This window comes from Medicago truncatula, chromosome 7 (genome assembly GCF_003473485.1).
Source record: "Medicago truncatula cultivar Jemalong A17 chromosome 7, MtrunA17r5.0-ANR, whole genome shotgun sequence".
Classification (NCBI taxonomy): Eukaryota; Viridiplantae; Streptophyta; class Magnoliopsida; order Fabales; family Fabaceae; genus Medicago; species Medicago truncatula.
This window is the reverse complement of record NC_053048.1, coordinates 37,607,818-37,628,172: the sequence shown is the minus strand read 5'-3', so window position 1 is coordinate 37,628,172 and position 20,355 is coordinate 37,607,818. Positions and strand designations below refer to the sequence as shown.

Below are 20,355 nucleotides of genomic sequence, written 5' to 3'. Positions count from 1 at the left end.
TCAGACTTCATCACCATCATCAAATCACACTTAATCCATTTACATCACATTCACATTAATACGCACATATTCACATAATTTCACAAAGTTTCACATAACACATAGTCACATTTCAACTCGTCAAATAGCATATCATCACCTTTCATATCTTCAAATACACATGTTCATCACAAATATACAATATTCACATGTATTCTCATCTAATTATTTCAAATAAATACAATCATCATCTCAATAGTATAAACAAGAAAATCATCATCGTCAAAGAAGGCACCAAGTTAAATGCATAATATTCAAACATATTCACCATATAAGAGTTCGTCAAGAACACACATCATCCACACCATAGTCACCAATCACCAATCTTCAATCACATAGACACATATAGTCAAGTATACAACTTACACATAGACTCATGTTGGCAATGTCCCTAAACTTCATGTTTGCAACGTCCCTATACGAAAATATTTAAAATTGTCACGTAAATTAAAAACATTAATCAATATGACAATTTTAAATATTTTGAATGATTGTATGCAAAAAATTATTTTGAACCGTCAACTCATCACCATTAAACTCTATTTATAAAATCTTATCATTTAAAACCTTTAAAAAATGTAGAAGATGCATTATCATTTTTCTTTTGTGTATAGTTCATCTAGGAGAGATTAGCAATGGACTTGCTAGGGTGTTCTATCATAAAGTTATTTATTTTCATCTTTTTTTGCCACGAGACCCACGTTTTATCTTTGAGGAAACCACGGGTACCACGCTTTTTTTAATGCAAGTCACATCTTATTCGTTGGTACACAAGTTGTAAAGTTATGGAAATTATTTATGTATCGATACAACTGATAATAAAAGAAAATTGAGCAGTGTGTTATTTGAACAATCAAATGAGATAATTTATAGGGGACTTCTATTGTACACCCGTAAATTACGGTGTACCGGTACTCTCGCTTACAATTTTTATAAATTAACTATCATTTTTTATGAAGAAAATAGGTGTTTGTTGACATATATATTTTAGAAAATATCATTTTATATGAAAAAAAAAACATCATTTCATTTTTTATAAAAATCATACTAATTTTTTTACATTTTATTGTAAAAAAATACTCAAAATTCCCTATTATGAGTAATAAGAATTCAGAAAAATCAAATTTTATTGCGTTGACGTTTTTGGTAAATAAGATTTAGTTATTATAATTATAGGTGATAGAAAATAATTTTTTCCTACAAAAAATAACTCATTTAACTATTAATTTAAGGATTTGGTGTACCAATACACTTAAATTGTTGGGTGTACCATAGAACTTGCCTAATTTATATGATAATTTCTTTTTTCTCTCTTTTTATTGGTCAAAAATAATGGAGAGAGAAAAAGGAAGAGAGAGAATAAGAGTATAATGTGAGTATGAGAGAAAATTGTCAAAAAATTATCATAAAGTGGTAGTACAAATATCATTTATCAAGAAAGTTATAATCCCTCGTTCCATTTTTATAGGAATAATTTAAAAAAAAATGTAGGTATTTAGAAAAAGGTTTATTCAATCAATTGGTCCCTTAATTGAATTGATTGTTTCAATTTTGTTCCCTAACTATAATTTGTATCAATTTGGTCCCTTATGTTTTGCTCTGTTACTAATTTTAGTCTTTTCTGTTAGTTTCTCTCAAAAAAATCGTTAACTTATGTACCAATTTGGTCTCATATGTTTGCTCCGTTGCTAGTTTTAGTCCTTTATGTTAACGTTTTTTTTTTAGAGAACTTAACAGAATAGACTAAAACTAGTAACAAAGCAAAATATAGGGGACCAAATTGGTACAAATTATAGTTAGGGGACCAAATTCAGACAATCAATTAAGTTAAGGGACCGAATGATTGAATAAGCCTAAGAAAAATGTTTAAAGTAATGAATTTGTCATAAATGTATGTTACTATTATCAAATTATCCTTTATATATAAAGTTTTTTTTAGGGAATATATAGAGATATTTAATGTTAACTTTTTAAATATACAAATTACCTTTTATCATATACAAATTTCTAGATACATTTATTACTCTTTTTCAAAATACACCTCTTATTAATATTACCAATTTGTTTTGGTATATGAAAAATTATCATTAAATATACATTTCATTAATGATAATAATATATATTTAATCTGTAATTTTTGTAAACTATTCCTATAAAAAAGGACGGAGGGAGTATAGTTTACATTGCAAAAGTTTAAACATGTACATCTTATTTTGAAATCTTAGCAAGTGGATTTTTAACCAGACCAATTGACGAAAAAAAATGTAAGCGGATGTTCCGAGGCATACACTAATAAGGGTTTTACTGTTCTCACCTTATCTACTTCTCACGTGTTCTATAATTTTTTCAAAAATGTACATGGGATTTCGGATTCTAAAAAATTAAGTTCGGATTTTATAATTCGAAATATGCTTATGTATAATCAACAATCAGAATCTCTCACATTTCAGGAGTTTTGAATTTTGCTTTTAAAAACAACCAAAAAAATGATAAAAATATGTCAAATAAAATCATAAAAATACCACCAAAAAATTCTAAAAAAATAAAATAAAACTAATGCAAATTTTTTCGCACTTTTGTAAGAATATGAAAAATAAAATAAAAAGGAAAATGGGTCTAAACGATGAAATTTTGAATTTCGAGGGGAGGAATCCTGTAAGAAGTCCCTTCTAAAGGATTCTTGATCCTCGATTATTTTTTCTGATTTTCTAGAGAGGATTTGGAGCAATTTAATCAAGTAGCCAGAAAATCGATTTTTTTTTTACTGAGAACAACTAAAAATGACCTAAAACAGAAGGATGATAGTTAATTAAAATAACTAGTGATCCATGTTACAAACAGACTCGAAATTTATGTTGATAAAGTTCATATTTGTTTTTCCCCTGAAAAAAGGTGTTTATGGGGTGTTCGGATTCTATAATCCGAAAAAAGCAAGGAACACACACTATTTTTTGAGGATTCGGATTATAAAATCCAAATCGATGAAAAACTCTTTTTCTTTTACACCATAACAAAGGAAAAACTCAATTCGGATTCTAAAATCCGAAAATCGCATAAACATTTTCGCAAAAAAACATAGGACTCGCGGGAATGTGATATAATGGACAGTGCCTCATAGGGAAGTGTTGATTTAATGTAGATTTCAAAATTATCGCATAAATGGACAGTGCCTCATAGTGACCATAAGTTCCACAGATCAAACCCTCATCTTCCCACCCCACCACCATCAAGAGAATTTGTGAAATATGGAGAACAAAATCATATCCACCAAGAGTGTCCATTGTTTGGTGTTGCCATTTCCAGCACATGGTCACACTAATCCAATGTTAGAATTCTCCAAGCGTTTACAACAACGAGAAGGAGTCAAAGTAACACTTGTCACCACCATTTCCAACTACAACAACATACCTAAATTGCCACCTAATTCCATTACAGTTGAGACCATTTCTGATGGTTTTGACAAAGGTGGAGTTGCTGAAGCAAAGGATTTTATAATTTATTTGAATAAATTTTGGCAAGTTGGTCCACAATCTCTTGCTCATCTTATTAACAACCTTAATGCTAGAAACGACCATGTTGATTGTCTTATTTATGATTCATTCATGCCTTGGTGCTTAGATGTTGCAAAGAAATTTGGAATTGTTGGTGCTTCTTTTCTAACTCAAAATCTTGCTATGAATAGTATATACTATCATGTTCATTTGGGAAAGTTGAAACCTCCCTTTGCTGAGCAAGAGATTTCTCTTCCTGCACTTCCTCAATTACAGCATAGGGACATGCCTTGTTTCTACTTTACATATGAAGAAGATCCAACTTTTCTTGATTTAGTAGTGGCTCAGTTCTCTAATATTCACAAAGCTGATTGGATCCTTTGTAATTCCTTCTTTGAGCTAGAGAAAGAGGTAAGTAAGAATTTGGCTAAGAAAGGTTTGGCATATTGGTTGGAAAGTAATGATGCATTTTTTAACAGAAACGTGGTGAATGTTTTGGAGATATCATGTCAGTATTGGAATGGTACTTACTACTTACACAAATATTATTCTCCCTCACTTCACTTTGGCTCCCATATGTGCCTTGCTTGGCTGCTTCCAACATACACAGAATGTTAATTCCACTTTTGAAATTTTGAAACCAAACGTGAGTTAACTCATGCAGGTGTTAATTTTCGGTGTGAGTTAACTCACGCGGCGTGACTTAAGTCATGCATGTGTAAAAACTAAGTCCCGTTTTTTTTACACTTGCGTTAGTTAACTTGCGCAGGGGCATTTTTGGAATGGCTGCAGGGCGCGAGTGTTTTGTGCAGGGGGAAGAGCAGAAATCCTCATATTTTGGTATTTAAATGGGTCTTACGTGTATATATCACTCATTTATAATTTTTTAATAGTAGTACCCAATAAGTACTCAATTCCTCCAACCCAGATCTCACAAAAATTTCTTAATGGTATAAACTTATTGAAAAAGTGTAGACTTCATATGTACATTTCAATTTTTAATATTAAAAATGTGTAAGCCCCACTTAAGATTGAAGGTCTTAAGTAAGACCCCGGATCTTATAAGACCCCAACATAAGACCCCAACAATTTTTCTCTCCAATGAGGATACCTAATAGGTACCAAGTCTTAAAATGTTTAAGACTCCCCTATTATGGATGCTCTTGATAGCGATCACAAAGTGCCAACTTAATTGTGATCGCCCTATTTATTTTGAACTCATTGTCCATCAACCCTGAATGTAAAGAACCTTAATTTTGAACTTCATTAATCATTATCTATTTTCATGTCTAACACATAATGTGTTCACACACATATATATAATGTATTAATTATAACGATTTGTATTTATCATATATTTAAATTGTGCTAACCAGGAGTAAAATGTTGTAGAAATTTGTGTGTAAAAATATCCTAGCTAAAGACAACTTAAGCATTTACCAATTGAATCGCCACTTGTGTGTTGCTTTTGTAAAGGTTAGTCATTAATGACTCTTAATGCTTTGTAGGTAGCTGTTTGGACAATGAAGACTTGGTCCAACTTTAGGACCATAGGGCCTTGCCTACCAAATACATTTTTAGATAAGCAAATTAAAGATGATGAAGATTATGGTGTTGCACAGTTAAAAAGTGATGAATGTCTAGATTGGCTAAATAATAAGCCAAAAAGGTCTGTTGTTTATGTTTCATTTGGGAGTATGGCAAGAGTCAAAGAGGAACAAATAAAGGAAGTAGCGTATTGTTTGAAAGATTGTGGAAGTTACTTTTTATGGATAGTGAGAACCTCTGAAGAGACTAAGCTTCCAAAAGACTTTGAAAAAAAAAATCAGAGAATGGCTTAGTTGTGACATGGTGCCCCCCAGTTAGAGGTTCTAGCTCATGAAGCAATAGGGTGTTTTGTAACACATTGTGGTTGGAATTCCACATTGGAAGCTTTGAGTATAGGAGTTCCAATTGTTGCAATGCCACTTGATTCAGACCAAGGCATTGACGCAAAGTTTGTTGCAGATGTTTGGAAAGTAGGAATTAGAACTTTATTTGATGAGAAACAAATAGTGAGAAAAGATACATTGAAGAATTGTATATGTGAAATAATGGATATGATGAGAAAGGCAAAGAGATTATGAATAATGTCATGCAATGGAAGACTTTGGCTGCAAGAGCGGTTGGTAAAGATGGAAGTTCTCATAAAAACATGATAGAATTTGTGAGTAGTTTGTTCCAAGTTCCAACCACAAATTAATTCTTGATCGGATGGACATTTCCTATTTTATACTAGTTGACAAGTAACCATGTTTCAGTATTTTGTAATGATTTTCAAAATTAAAATAACTCATTTTAAATTTTTTCTAAGTTATTACTCTAAATTAAATAACAATATTTTTCTGTTTACATCCTGCAACCACAAAGATATGATGGTGGACGTTCAATATGTTGAGGTGCATGTTTGAGCCTACAATACTCATTTCTCAACACTTTATATGTAGTTTAATAAGTGTTGTCACGTCAAATGATCCAAATATGAGATGATGAATCAAAATCCACAAAGAAAAAAAAAAGTAAAAAAAAGTGACTTAAAAATCAATTTTTAAAATAGAGAGATCAAGACATCATTTTTTTAAAGGCTTAATTGCACTTTTGTCTCTTATCTTTTGTCAATTGTGCAATTTTGCACCCCATTATTTGCAATGAACGATTTTACACCCTCTCTTTTGCCCATTTTCTAGTTTAATGCCCCCTCATGTGTTTCAGTGCTGATGTGTCCTATTTTGATGACGTGTCTTCAATTAATGAAATTCATGTGTGTAAATCAAACTTTAAAAAAGAAAAAATTAAATAAATTATTTAAAGGAAAGGGAGTCATGTGACCCTTCAAATGAGAACACTAATTTCCCACCACACCCTCAAAATTATAATCTCTAATTCTATAAACCATTTCTCATCTTCTCCCATAGCTTCGCATCACAAATCTCCATCAGCATTGAAACACATGAGGGGTCATCAAATCAAAAAAGGGTAAAAAAGATGGTGCAAAACCGCTCATTTAAAATGGTGGGGGTTCAAAATCGCACAATCGACAAAAAAAAATAGGGGGTAAAAATACAATTAAGCTTTTTTTAAATAGAGGATAAAAAATACATGTAAATCTATTCTTAAATAAGTTTCAAATGTAACCAAAAAAAAAAAGTTTCAAAGTTAGATTATGATTTTTGTCGGTTCATCCAGTAGAATAAACTCACACAAAGGTGGTATATTTTTTTTGTGGTGGTTGGGGTTTGAACTCAAAACCTTGCATATATTATGCATTGTCCATACCAACTAAGCTAAACTCACGAGGACATAAAGGTGGTATATTTAAACTCACATATGAAAACTGACATGAATAAAATATTGTTTTTTTCACAAAAAAGATGAAAAAATATACAAAAATTTTGTTTATAATTTTTTTAGTTAACCCAAGTTTAGCGAGTTTCTCGTGAATCCAACCAAGTCAACTTGGTTTCATTTTTTAATCTGCAAATTTTTTTATAAAGTGAACATGCAAAAAATTGAATTCACTAATGAGCTGACTTCAAATTGATACCTAAATTAATGAATTACTTCAAAACATAAATATAACTTTCAAAGTAATTATAAATTTCTTTTTTTAAATTGTTCGGAGTAATATTTAAAGTATTGGCTGTGGTATTAAACATATGTATCCATCTTAAATTTCTCCATCGATGACATTGTGACATTAACCCTTGGGATATCCTTATCACAAGAATCCAATTTTGGTCGGCCTTGAAAATATTGAAGTTATTTAAATATTAATTAAATGTTAATTAAATGTCTAAACCTATTTTACTATTTGTCACGTAATCTTTGTCGCACATGAATTCTCCTTCCTTAGTTGTGATCAATAAATTGATTCATTTTCTCCCTAAAAAATAAAATTGAACCCCTCTTGTAAACATCACACAAGAGTAAATTTCATTGAAAAATTGAAATGGAGAACAAAGTGCATTGTTTGGTCTTATCATTTCCAGCTCAAGGTCACATTAATCCCATGCTACAATTCTCCAAGCTTTTACAACAAGAAGGAATAATAGTAACACTAGTCACAACCCTTTTCTTTGGCAAAAAATTGCACAACCTACCACCTTCCGTCACACTCGAAACCATCTCCGACGGATTTGACATCGGCGGGATCGGGGAAGCAAAGAGTTTTAAGCAATATTTGGATCATTTTGCACAAGTAGGACCACAAAATCTTGAAAAACTTATTGACAAACTTGGTAGAACAAGTTACCCTATTGATTGTGTTATTTATGATGCATTCTTTCCTTGGACTCTTGATGTTGCTAAGAGACTTGGAATTTTTGGGGTATCTTTCCTCACTCAAAATGTTAGTGTTAATAGTATTTACTACCATGTTCTTGTGGGAAAATTGAGAGTTCCCCTTGATGTGCAAGAGATTTCACTTCCAGTGCTTCCTCAACTACAACATAGGGACATGCCTTCTTTTGTATTAACTTATGAAAAAGATCCAACGTTTCTTGAGCTAGCAGTGGGTCAGTTTTCTAACATTTGTAAAGCTGATTGGATCCTTTGCAATTCCTTCCATGAGCTACACCAAGAGGTAAACAACTTAAATAATCTCTCATTTTTATTCTTTTTGTACTAACTATTTATGTTAAAAAAAATCACTTTTCGTAAAGCTAAATTACATACATTCGGTCATTTAACTTGTTTTGTGGTTTTACTTTGATCGTTTAACTATTTTTTACTTCGTTTTAGTCCTTGAACTTTTTGTTAATCATATTAGTCATTTTCGTTGAAAAGAAAGAAGGGAAAAATTAGGGATGTTCAAAACCGAACCAACCCAATAGAAAAATCGTAAACCGAACCAACCGAAACTACAACCGCAAAAAACTGCACTTGGTTCGGATGTAATCAAATCATTTTCTTATTCAACCACATGGTTTGGTTTGGTTTGCGGTTTTCATTTTACCAACCAAACCAAACTAAAGCGCGTAACATAAGAAAAATATTGATTAAACATATGTCACCTACACCAATACTCATAAAAACTCTACGAAAATATTTATAAAATGACATATTTTTTCTCTCCTTAAGTTCTTTCTTTGCTTTTTATTTTAAAAACGTATTTATGTGTTACTCGAACTTTTAGAGAATGATAAAATCTTAATGTTTTGCATTTCTCACAAAATATGATTATTTTTTGTCTGCATTTTTAATTTGGTCTATGTTGTTGGAAACATTGTAAAATAAAATTTAAATTCTAATGTTTGATCAAATTTAAAACATTGCTGAAAATATGTTGTGTTCCAGTTTTTTAACTTGATTTTTAATGTTGAAAACAAAAAATTGTGTCGTTTAAAAAACTGCACCAACTGATCCAACACAAACCACATTGATTTTGTTTGGTTTGATTCAGATTTTATTTTTAAAATCAATCAAACCAAATTACATTTTTTTATCTTGTAGTTTGGATGACTTTTACCTTTAAAACCGAACCAAACCGCATCGCAAACATTCCTAAAAAAACAATTCATGTTAACCGATAAAGAACAGTTGATGTTAACGCCATAATATGAATTAATCAATGTAATGTAATGTTTATTAATCCAATGGAAATGAGTAATATGACTAACCAAAAAAAGTTAAGGAACTACAATTGAATAAAGAATAGGTTTTTGGGCGAAAATTGTAATTTAGCTTTTACAATCTGTTTGGTATCAAAGAAACATTAAGGAAATATTGCATGAGGAGAGAAAGATAGCTGATATTGCTTCTTTCCATAGTTTGGATTAAAGTGTGAGAAGGGAAAGAAAAATACTTTTTGGTGGGCCCCACGTGCAAAAACAATTCACTCTATTTTAGGAAGAAAGTGGGATGAAAGGGTGTTTTACAATGAAAAGATGTAAACACCCATAATTTTTATTTCCAACTCCATCATTTTGGTCCCACTTTTATTATAATTTTTTTTGGCTATTTTTGTCTTTTTACAAACATTCTCATCTTTCTTTCCTTGCACTTTCTTTTCACTATCACTAATACCAAACAACCAAAAAACCATCTTACTTTCTACTCTCTTTCCACTTACTTTCATTCCTTAAGCATTCTTTCCTTTATGCATCCAAACAAAACCTTAAAGAAATCTTTTATCAACTTCCATTTGTTAGTTATAGATTTTCTTTAGAAAATGTCTAAAAAACAATCTTTGTAAAATTATATGATGATAACTTTTTTTTCTCATTTTTTATTGATAAAAAACAATAAAGAGAGAATAAAAATATCATATGAGTGTATAAGAGAGAGTTATCTAAAAGTTGTTACAAAATCATTTCACGAATATCACTTCTCTAATTATAAAGGTGTTTCAAATGATAAACCGTTTTAACTAGTTTTTTTTCTTCTATAAATCATTAAATTCAATCTTTATAACCATCATCAACCCCATATTAAGCGTCCAATACTTTATGCCACAATTCACCTTGATCAACATGCAACCTACAATAACAAATTAAATTCTCTAATCCTCAGGCCCCTGAGACCACCTAATCCCTACCAGAACACACACAATGGATCCAATGAATTTTGCGCTTAGTATATTTTTATACTTGAGGAGCAACTAGAGGACTATTTTGATGGATTAATAGTTTAGGGACTTCTACTTAGTATATTTTTATAGTTGAGGAACTGTAATTATATTATAGAGAATGTGATAGTTGAAGGAGCAAATTGATAGGTTATTCAACTCAAAATTTCTTGTAGGGAGCTGATTGGTCAATGAAGATTTGGCCTAACTTCAGAACCATAGGGCCTTCCATACCATCCAAGTTCTTAGACAAGCGAATTAAAAATGATGAAGATTATGGTGCAACACAATTCCAAAGTGAAGAAGAATGTATGGAATGGCTAAATGATAAGCCAAAAGGATCAGTTGTTTATGCTTCTTTTGGTAGTTTGGCATCACTCAATGAAGAACAATTAGAGGAAGTAGCTTGTGCTTTAACAGATTGTGAAAGTTACTTCTTATGGGTTGTTAAACCATCCGAAGAGCCGAAACTCCGAAAAGATTTTGAAAAAAAGACACAAAAAGGGTTTGTTGTAACATGGTGCTCCCAATTAAAAGTTCTAGCACATGAATCTATAGGGTGTTTTGTAACACATTGTGGTTGGAATTCCACATTGGAAGCTATTAGCTTAGGAGTTCCAATTGTTGCAATGCCACAATGGTCAGATCAATCCACCAATGCAAAGTTTATTGAAGATGTTTGGAAAATTGGAATAAGGGTTCCAATTGATGAGAAACAAATTGTGAGAAGAGATGAAATGAAGAAATGTATATTGGAAATAATGGACAGTGAGAAAGGGAGAACTATCAAGAGCAATGCCATGAAATTGAAGGATTTGGCATCAAATGCTGTTGGTGTTGGGGGAAGTACTCATCAAAATATTACTGAATTTGTGAATAGTTTGTTTCATTTTGCAAGTTACAAGCAGACAATCACAAATTAATTCTTGATCAACTGAACATTTCTTTGTTGTTGACACATGCATGATGTGGAGTGCACAAGAGCACATAACTTTTATTTGCAACAATAATTGTTATGTAAACTATATATATATTGGTTACAACTATATCTTTTTATTTTAACATTAAGCTTGTAGGCATGAAAATAAACATAAATTTATTATTATTTATTGTGACTTCCAATTTTTTCAAGAATGTCAAAATATTTGTCAAACACTTTAAAAAAAATACTGAAATCAAATTTTCCTATTTTCATTCTCGAATAAGTTATTCATGAGAATAATTTGTGTGTCACTGAAATAAACATCCCCTTAAAATTTTTAACTCTGAGGGTGCAAGTAGTGGGACAATAACCATGAACTTTGGTGACAATATTATGAGATCAAGATCAAAGAGAATTGAGAGAGAAAATTCATATATCGAATCAATGACATGAGAAAATGAAGTTGGTTATTAGATAGCTATTTATTTAAGTAGCTTACAACTAGGTAACTTATAATCAGTGACGGAGCCAGAAATTTTTTAGAATCTGGGGAAAAAAATTATCGCAAAATGTTGCTTCCTTCCTGCGAATAATTTCACATTTCCTGCGGAATCTGCAGGAAATCCTAGGCAAAATCTGAAGGAAATGTGTTTCCTGCGGAATTTACATAAAATTCCGCAGGAAAAGTTAAAAGTTCTAGTAATGGCTGAGCTTACTACAAAGAAAATTGGAGCTGAGCCTGGGCTAGTGCCCAGGCTAGCTGGGGTGGCTCTGCCCCTGCTTATAATACAAGTAAACCGTTTTAACTAACTAAACTAATTGTAAAAGCAAAATGCTGTTTGGTACGACAATTAATTCGCGGGAATCACACAAACTAGTCAAATAACTATGATTCACACTAAACAAGCCTTTGACTATTTTTTTAATTTTATGGTGCAGCTCTTTGATTACTTTAACTATACTGAACTATATTTTGGCATTGAGAAATATCAATAAATTTAGTGTTAAATATTTTTTAGTCCTAATAAAATTAAGAGTTTTCAACTTAGTTCCTATATAATTTTATTTAGTCTTCTATAATATTGAAGTAATAGTCCCTATTTTAAAAACTTTTGACAAAAAAATTATAATTTTAGTCCTCCAAAATAGTGTCTATAAGATGTAAGTAGGGATTAGAAGTGAATAAATTTTTTATAGAGACTAAACTTGAAAGTTTGTAATTTTATAAGGACTAAAAATAAATTTAGTGTTAAATATTTTTTAGTTCCTATAAAATTAAGAGTTTTCAACTTTAGATCCTATAAAATTTTAATGGTAATTTTAGTTTTCCATAATATTGAAGTTTGTAAGAATAGTCCCTATTTTAAAAAATTTTGACAAAAAAATTATAATTTTAGTCCTCGAAAATAGTGTCTATAAGATGTAAGTAGGGACTAAAAGTGAATAAATGTTTTATAGAGACTAAACTTGAAAATTTGTAATTTTATAAGGACTAAAAACATATTTAATCCATGAATTTATCTATAATGTGCTCAAGTCTGTTTATACATTGGCAAAAGTTATGACTTTGTACTTTGTTTATGTAATCAAGCAAGAGATAAGAATTGTTCTTATGGTTTAAGGATTGTAATTGGAGTTTGGTTTTACTTTGAATATGCTGTCAAGCAAAAGATAAAATGCAACAAGCGCGAAATTTTTTTTGACGGTTTTGAACATAATTTTTTAATCAAGAATGCTTTAACACACGTGTTGGTTGGATTATGCATTCAATAATCAATTACACGGTCGTGCCTTTTACGCGAAAAACAATTCGCACCGTCTAGCACTGCTCATTGTAAAATGGTGTTCTATTAACTTGATGAACCGTCATTGATGGCGTAGAAGATGCATTGGTGGTGATGTATCAATGTGGATCTCTAATAAATAGGTATAAGAAAGTGTGATCCTCTAATAGACATTGTTATGAAATGTCATAGAAAGATGCATGTGTTGCAAAGCAGAAAATGGACTAAAAACGTGTATGAGGCTTTGTGGTAGTTTAGGATGGCGGTGGCGTCTTTCACTTTAGACAAAACTCTCCATCTTTTTTTTGAAAGAAAACAAAACTTTCTATCTTCTTCATCTCTTTAATTTTATTTTCTTCCAAAAATTAAGTGAATTAAAAGAAACCGAATTTCTCCGGTTGATTTCATTTTTTCACGTGCCAATAAATAATGCTTTGGATCAGAGATGTCCATTACCTCTCTAAGTGGAGATGATCTGACCAATATATATAATATGTGTTTGCTAACGTAGACGATAAAAAACATGAAGATTCAAGTTAACAAAAATGCAACTATTTATTTGGGCAAGTGTAAACCAATTTAAAGTAAGAGATAGTTTAGTAAATATCTCTCAAACTATTTGTTATAAAATAAAAAGCGGGTCTAAGTTAGCAAATTTGTACAAGTTAACAAATATGTTTTAATGAAAATTACTCAAGTAATTCTCAAGCTATTAGTTTTAAATAATAAAGATGAAATATTTTTGTCCAAATAAAAAGGTGTACTTTTGCTAATTTGGATCTTTATATGTTGTTTGTTAGTCTAAGTTAGCAAATCATATATATATATATATATATATATATATATATATATATATATATATATATATAAAATTATTCCTTTTTCGGTTTTAGATGAAAATGTATAAAAATACTACTCTTTTTGGCGCACCGTGTATAGCATTTTTTTTTTTAAGGAAGCAGCGGGTAATATGATATTATACCATGTATTTATTCACCAAAAAAAAAACCATGTATTTAGAAATAAATAAAGAAACCTATAAATAATTACTTAGAGTATTTTTCCTTTAAAAAAAATTACTTAGAGTATTTTTCCTTTAAAAAAATTACTTAGAGTATTTTTTTTTCCTTTATCCATTATTTAAAATAATAGCTACCGAATAAGTATATATAAGTTATTCAACAAAAAAAAAAAATTTGTTCAACAAAAAAAATTATACAAGCAAAGAATATTATTTCTTTTTAATATCATAGTAATAAATAAAATTAAAACTTTTTAATGAATTTGTCAAAAAAATAACTTTATTAATGAATGTATGCATCGACAATTTAAACTTTTGTAATTATTCTTTTTGAGGGTATCATTTTGTAATTATTCAAACAACATTTTAGAAAATAATGTCATAATATAACATTAGAATGAGATGTTGCCCATGTTGAGCCAAATTTGGATCCTTGAAATAAAGTTTTAAGTTTCAATATTTTTTTCACCATGGATATAGTCGAAAACGGATACCTGACAAAATCGACAGATACTTCATGCATATAATAGGGTTAAAAATAATCTGGAAATTAAACACGGTTTTGAGATAGAATGGTTTCGAACACACAAACAATAAGAAGTTGGATTCTAATCGACAACCTCGATGAATTTTTAACAGTTAGACTACTTGAAAAAAATAATCTCGTACAAATTATGAATAACTTTTTTTGACAAAATTAAGAATAAAAATGTTAATCACAATATAGTACCATATTGTTCCCTTTGCGAAACAAAACAAGTGCAATATTTTTTTTTGTCTGATGTGTGTTTGGTTTGCAAAACAGTAAGTACTTGACAGAACAGTACAAGATAGAACAGTACAACACAAGACAGAACAACACAGGACAATTTTTTTATGGCATTGAGTAATTTTTTGTTTTATACGATTTTTGGGGGACAAAATGTTATTTTGGTATTTTATACAACTTGTATATGGGACAAAAAGTTGTGTTGTGGTTTGGTGAGGGACAAAAATATGAGTTTTTGTCCTGTCCCTTGCCACCAGTTTGTCCTGTACCTAAAACAGTTTTACAAATCAATCATTGGACAACTAGAATTGTTCTGTCTTGTCCTTCATTTTTTAACAAATCAAACGCACCCATAGTCTCATAGTTAGAAATTCACTCATTAAGACGAATAAGTAGGAAAATCAGGATTCAAATTCCAACTTTTGTATGTCACAAATCACAATGTCTCGTAACTGAATCACTGAAAATTGATAATTTACAATTGAGGATTTAATTGGTAGTTAATGTTAATAATTCTATAAGATACGCAACAATAATCTCCTATATATGTCTTAATTCTTAAACTACTCTAGAGCTAAAAGTGATTATCAGTTTTATTAACATTTTTTTATTGCATTTCCTCCATTATATTAATAAAATGGAAAATGCTAGATATCAAGAATGCTTTTATAAGAAAAATTCAAGAATGACATGGCACAATAATCACCTTTAAATTTCAGTCTCATTTATTAATCTTTCATAAAAAAAAGATACATAACACCCACTATCCCATGATTTCCGGCCAGACTGAGATTTTATTGGTTAACATTAATTTCAGGACTATTTCTTGATAAAATCTAAGGATGATTATTCTGCCATGTCATTCTTAAAATTTTCTTGATATATAGCATTGCTCTAATAAAATACCTTGAGCTTCTTTGCATCAAAAAAAATAGTTGTCATGCTCTCAAAAAAAAAAAAAAAAAAGGAAACATATCAATAGTATTGATGGGAAACATATTTAGTTAGGTAATGACATTAATACAAATCAATAGTTGCCATCCTCTCAAAAAAATATATCAATAGTTGTCATATAAATTTTATTACACATTTTGATATCTTTTCGAAGCACTATGTATTATATAAGTTGACACATTCCCATCATATCACACAAGCAAAAGAGAGGCAAAAAAACATTTTCATCGATAAAAAAAATGGAGAAGAAAATCATAGCCAACAAAGTTCATTGTTTGGTGTTATCATATCCATTACAAGGTCACATAAATCCAATGCTTCAATTCTCCAAGCTTTTGCAACATGAAGGGGTAAGAGTGACATTAGTGACCACCCGTTACCACCGAAAGACCTTGCAAAGTGTACCACCTTCCTTCACAATCGAAACCATTTCTGATGGATTTGATAATGGTGGTGTTGAAGAAGCTGGGGGACACAAAGCCTATTTGGATACGTTTTGGCAAGTAGGACCAAAAACTCTTGCTCAACTTATTGAAAAATTTGGTACTTTAGGTAACAAAGTTGATTGTGTTATTTATAATTCATTTTTTCCTTGGGCTCTTGATGTTGCTAAGAGATTTGGAATTGTTGGTGTTTCTTATCTCACTCAAAATATGTTGGTGAATAGTATTTACTATCATGTTCACCAAGGAACATTGAAAGTTCCTCTTATGGAAGATGAGATTTCACTTCCTTTGTTGCCTAGAATTGAACTTGGGGACATGCCTTCATTCTTCTCAACAAAAGGAGAGAATCAAGTTTTGCTTGATTTGTTGGTGGGTCAATTCTCTAATATTGACAAAGCTGATTGGATTCTATGCAATACATTTTATGAGATGGAAAAAGAGGTATATAAATTAGACTCCTTTCACATGCACACACAATTTATTTATTTTTTTGTGGTGGTGCACACACAAATCTAACGTCTCTCTTTATTTTTTATTTATTTTTTCATGTTTTTTCCTTCAAAATTATCTTTTGTATTTTCAGAAATTTATTAAGCCATGCTATCACCCTAAGTTTGATCGAAATCTTCGATTTGTTGCTTAGAAAAATGGTTTTTTTTTTTGTCAACCTTCCGATTCTCGAAAAAAGAGTGTCATAATATATCGTAGTTCAATCAAGATGCACGTAAAGTCTGACTAAGAACCGTTTAAAGTGTATAGAGATATGAAAAATAACGCAACTCACAAGTTGTATATGTCACAATCAAAAGTGAACTTAGCATTTGAAAAATGGCTACTCCCAAATTAACTTGGTCTGCATTCTACATACCAATTTGAATTTTAAAAATTAACACGTAGAAGTATTTGATTTGGTTGCATTTAAAAACAATTTTAAAATCAAATAGTCTAGTGGCTAGAGTTCACACATTTTAATGTGGAAAAGTGGGGAATTCGAGGTTCGAAATCTAACTCCTATGCAATATTCCTACCAACGGAGTAAAAATCACGGGATATATTTCACAAGTCATTTTATTGGTGGGAGCGAACAAAGATTTTTAAAACCAAGTTGAGGATAAATTCTCTATATTTTCTTCGGTCACTTCTTTGAGTATTGATGTTGAAACATTTGGTTTGGCTAAGAAACACGAGTAAATTACTCAAATACCCCTCGACAGTTAACTGCCGAAATTTTAAAGAACCGGCTGCAGTTAACTGCCGAGGAAAACCTGAAATTAAATAAGGAAATACACCTAAATTTTCCTTAATTAAATTTAATTCTTTAATCCTTTTAAGGAATTAAACATAATTATTATTTTTATGATTTCATTCATATGATTTTGTTGTCGTAAATGAAGAAATATGAGAGATGAATAATATCTGCAATCGGTAGTTAATGGACCTAAAATGATGATTCAATAAAAATAAATGCAACAAAAGAAACGTTACAAATGATAGAATAGTTATATTTGTAATTATTAGTAATTAATTTCATTGATGTCTGTCATTATTCATAGGTTTGACTAACCTATTATTACTTTATACTAATATTTCAGATATTATTACTTTAATTAACATGAAAAACGCAACAACAAAAAATAAAAATGTTTGCCATCGGTAATTAATGGACCTAAAATGGTGATTCAATAAAAAAAATGCAACAACAAAAAATATTATAAATGATAGAATAATTATATTTGTAATTAATTTCATTGATGTCTGTCATTATTCATAGGTTTGACTAACCTATTATTAATTTATAATATTATAGATATTATTCATCTCTCTTTCAAATTGATTATATTTGTAATTATTCTATTAATAAAACCTCCTTTTTTTTGTAGAAATAAAACCTCTTTTCTATTACTAGTAAGAAACGTGATCGAATATGTAATTCTAGGATCTCATATTTCTTAACTTATGGCAACAAAATTATATGAATGAAATCAACAACGTTATAAAAAGAATCATGTAGTAAAGAATTAAATTTAATTAAGGGAAAATTTATGTGTATTTCCTTATTTAATTTCAGGTTTGAAATTCCTCGGCAGTTAACTGCAGCCGGTTCTTAAAAATTTTGGCAGTTAACTTCTGAAGAATATTTGGGTAAATTATTCGTGTTTCTCAATCAAACCAAATGTGTGAACAACAATACTCCACTTCTTTCTATATGTTATATTTACAGTAAATTTTTATTTAAGTTATATTTACAGTACATTTTTATTTTAATCTCTTAAGTACCCACGTTTCCCACGTTTCTCTTATTCATTATTCATGAAGAAAAAAAAAAAACTTTCTTTTTATACCGGATGAAAGTATATTTTTCTTGTTCCTAAAATATATAAGAATTTTCCTTAAAAAAAATAAAATAAGAATTTGTTCCACTAATCCCTAACATCAAAGACTAACACTACAAATTAGACACCAAGTAGAAGAATGATTGATACTTAGAAATATTGAGTGTTTATTCTTATCTTCATTTCTTATTTTTGTTTAGTTTATTGGCTAAGTGAATAAATAAGGTGTCAGGGGTTCGAACATTCTCCTTACATATTTTACAAATGTTCACGAGAACTTTTTATCTCTATTTTGTTTTTTAGTTGTTTTGTGGATCAATCTCTTTATTTGTCAACCCACTTTATTTGTTTTTTTTTTTTTTTATCAAACTTTATTTGTTATTTGTGACATGTGATTGTCGTGATTACAAAATAATTGTAGGTCGTCGATTGGACAATAAAGATTTGGCCCAAATTTATGACCATAGGACCATCCATACCATCAAAGTTCTTAGACAAGAGACTTAAAGACGATGAAGATTACGGCGCTGCACAATTCAAGACTAATGAAAAATGCATGGAATGGTTAAATGATAAGCCAAAAGGATCAGTTGTTTATGTTTCTTTTGGAAGTATGGTAAGTCTTGATGAGGAGCAAATACAAGAATTAGCTTATGGTTTAAGAGATAGTGGAAGTTACTTCTTATGGGTTGTTAGAGCTTCTGAAGAGACTAAGCTCCCAAAAGATTTTGAAAAGGAGTCAAAGAAAAGCTTAGTAGTGACATGGTGCTCTCAGCTAAAGGTTCTAGCTCATGAGGCAATAGGGTGTTTTGTAACACATTGTGGATGGAACTCCACATTGGAAGCATTAAGCTTAGGGGTTCCAACTATTGCAATACCACAATGGTCAGACCAAAGAACCAATGCAAAATTTATTGCTGATGTTTGGAAGATGGGAATTAGAGCTCCTATTGATGAGAAACAAATTGTGAGACAAGATAAATTTAAGGATTGTATAATGGAAATAATGGAGGGTGAGAAAGGCAAGGAGATTAAGAGCAATGCTACACAATGGAAGACTTTGGCTGTTGGAGCTTTTGGGGAGCATGGAAGTTCTCAGAAAAACATTATAGAATTTGTGACTAGCTTGATTAATGTGGTGCATTGACTCACAGATTATTAAATCTAGTATTTTTGTTGTCTAATCATATTTATTTTGTTTGAGATTGTAGAAGGATTTGCGTACCTTAATTTGTATTCTCTTTGAGTATTTTTCTTATATTAATGGATAATGATTAGATTTCTTAAAGAGCTAAGTTGACCGTGCCCGTGAATTTAGCTCAGTTGGTAAGGATAATATATAATATATGCAAGATTTATGGTTCGAACCTCGGACATCACAGGGAAAAAAAAAAAAAAAAAAAGCTTAGTGAAACATCAATAGTTTTGAATCTTCATCTATTGTTACTCAAATTCATTCAATCTATTCATTTTGTTACCTTACCTTAGTCTATGTTTGATATCGCGATGGTATGTCAGAATTACGATAGAATTGTATAAACTATAAAGCATAACTTTTAAAAAATTGAAAATGATGTATTCAATGCATTGAAATTTTTAGAAGTACTCTTTCTACTTAAAATTTACCAATTATTTACATTTTTGTATTCTTAACAAGTATCCTTAAAGTACATGACAAAAAAACCCTTAAAAATAACATGATGGGTCATTGTGATTATCATGTTAAATACACACTCTCATAACAAATTCCTCAAAATTTTGACTTTATTATGAGTTGACTTGAAATATATTATACATGTGTAACGTTTTCACTGGATAAAAGTAGGAACAATGTAGTATTTGGTACGGTAACTAAATCTGTCCCTTAATATTAAGAGCAATTTTTGGGTGGTCATAAGGATTTAGACCCTCTGTTTGATCACACATAAAAAAGAAAAGATAATAAAAATTTAAATAATTATTAATTTTTAAATGATTATATCATGTTCACTT

General features: G+C 30.1%; 2 protein-coding genes and 1 pseudogene across 2 annotated transcripts; all 3 read left to right on the top strand.

Annotated features, from left to right (window-relative positions):
• The first annotated feature begins 3,090 nt into the window (after positions 1 to 3,090).
• On the top strand, positions 3,091 to 5,838 carry LOC11438381 (UDP-glycosyltransferase 74G1-like; annotated as a pseudogene).
• A 1,507-nt stretch (positions 5,839 to 7,345) lies between these two features.
• Positions 7,346 to 11,174, top strand: LOC11432174 (mogroside IE synthase). Its single transcript, XM_003624204.4, has 2 exons — positions 7,346 to 8,151; positions 10,311 to 11,174. Exons 1-2 carry the CDS (start codon positions 7,519 to 7,521, stop codon positions 11,055 to 11,057), a joined length of 1,380 nt encoding a protein of 459 aa, XP_003624252.1. The 5' UTR covers positions 7,346 to 7,518; the 3' UTR covers positions 11,058 to 11,174.
• A 4,649-nt stretch (positions 11,175 to 15,823) lies between these two features.
• Positions 15,824 to 19,525, top strand: LOC11432173 (UDP-glycosyltransferase 74G1). The gene is made up of 2 exons (XM_003624203.3): positions 15,824 to 16,471; positions 18,785 to 19,525. The coding sequence occupies exons 1-2, from the start codon at positions 15,824 to 15,826 to the stop codon at positions 19,508 to 19,510; spliced, it is 1,374 nt and encodes a 457-aa protein (XP_003624251.1). The 3' UTR covers positions 19,511 to 19,525.
• Positions 19,526 to 20,355: the final 830 nt, after the last annotated feature.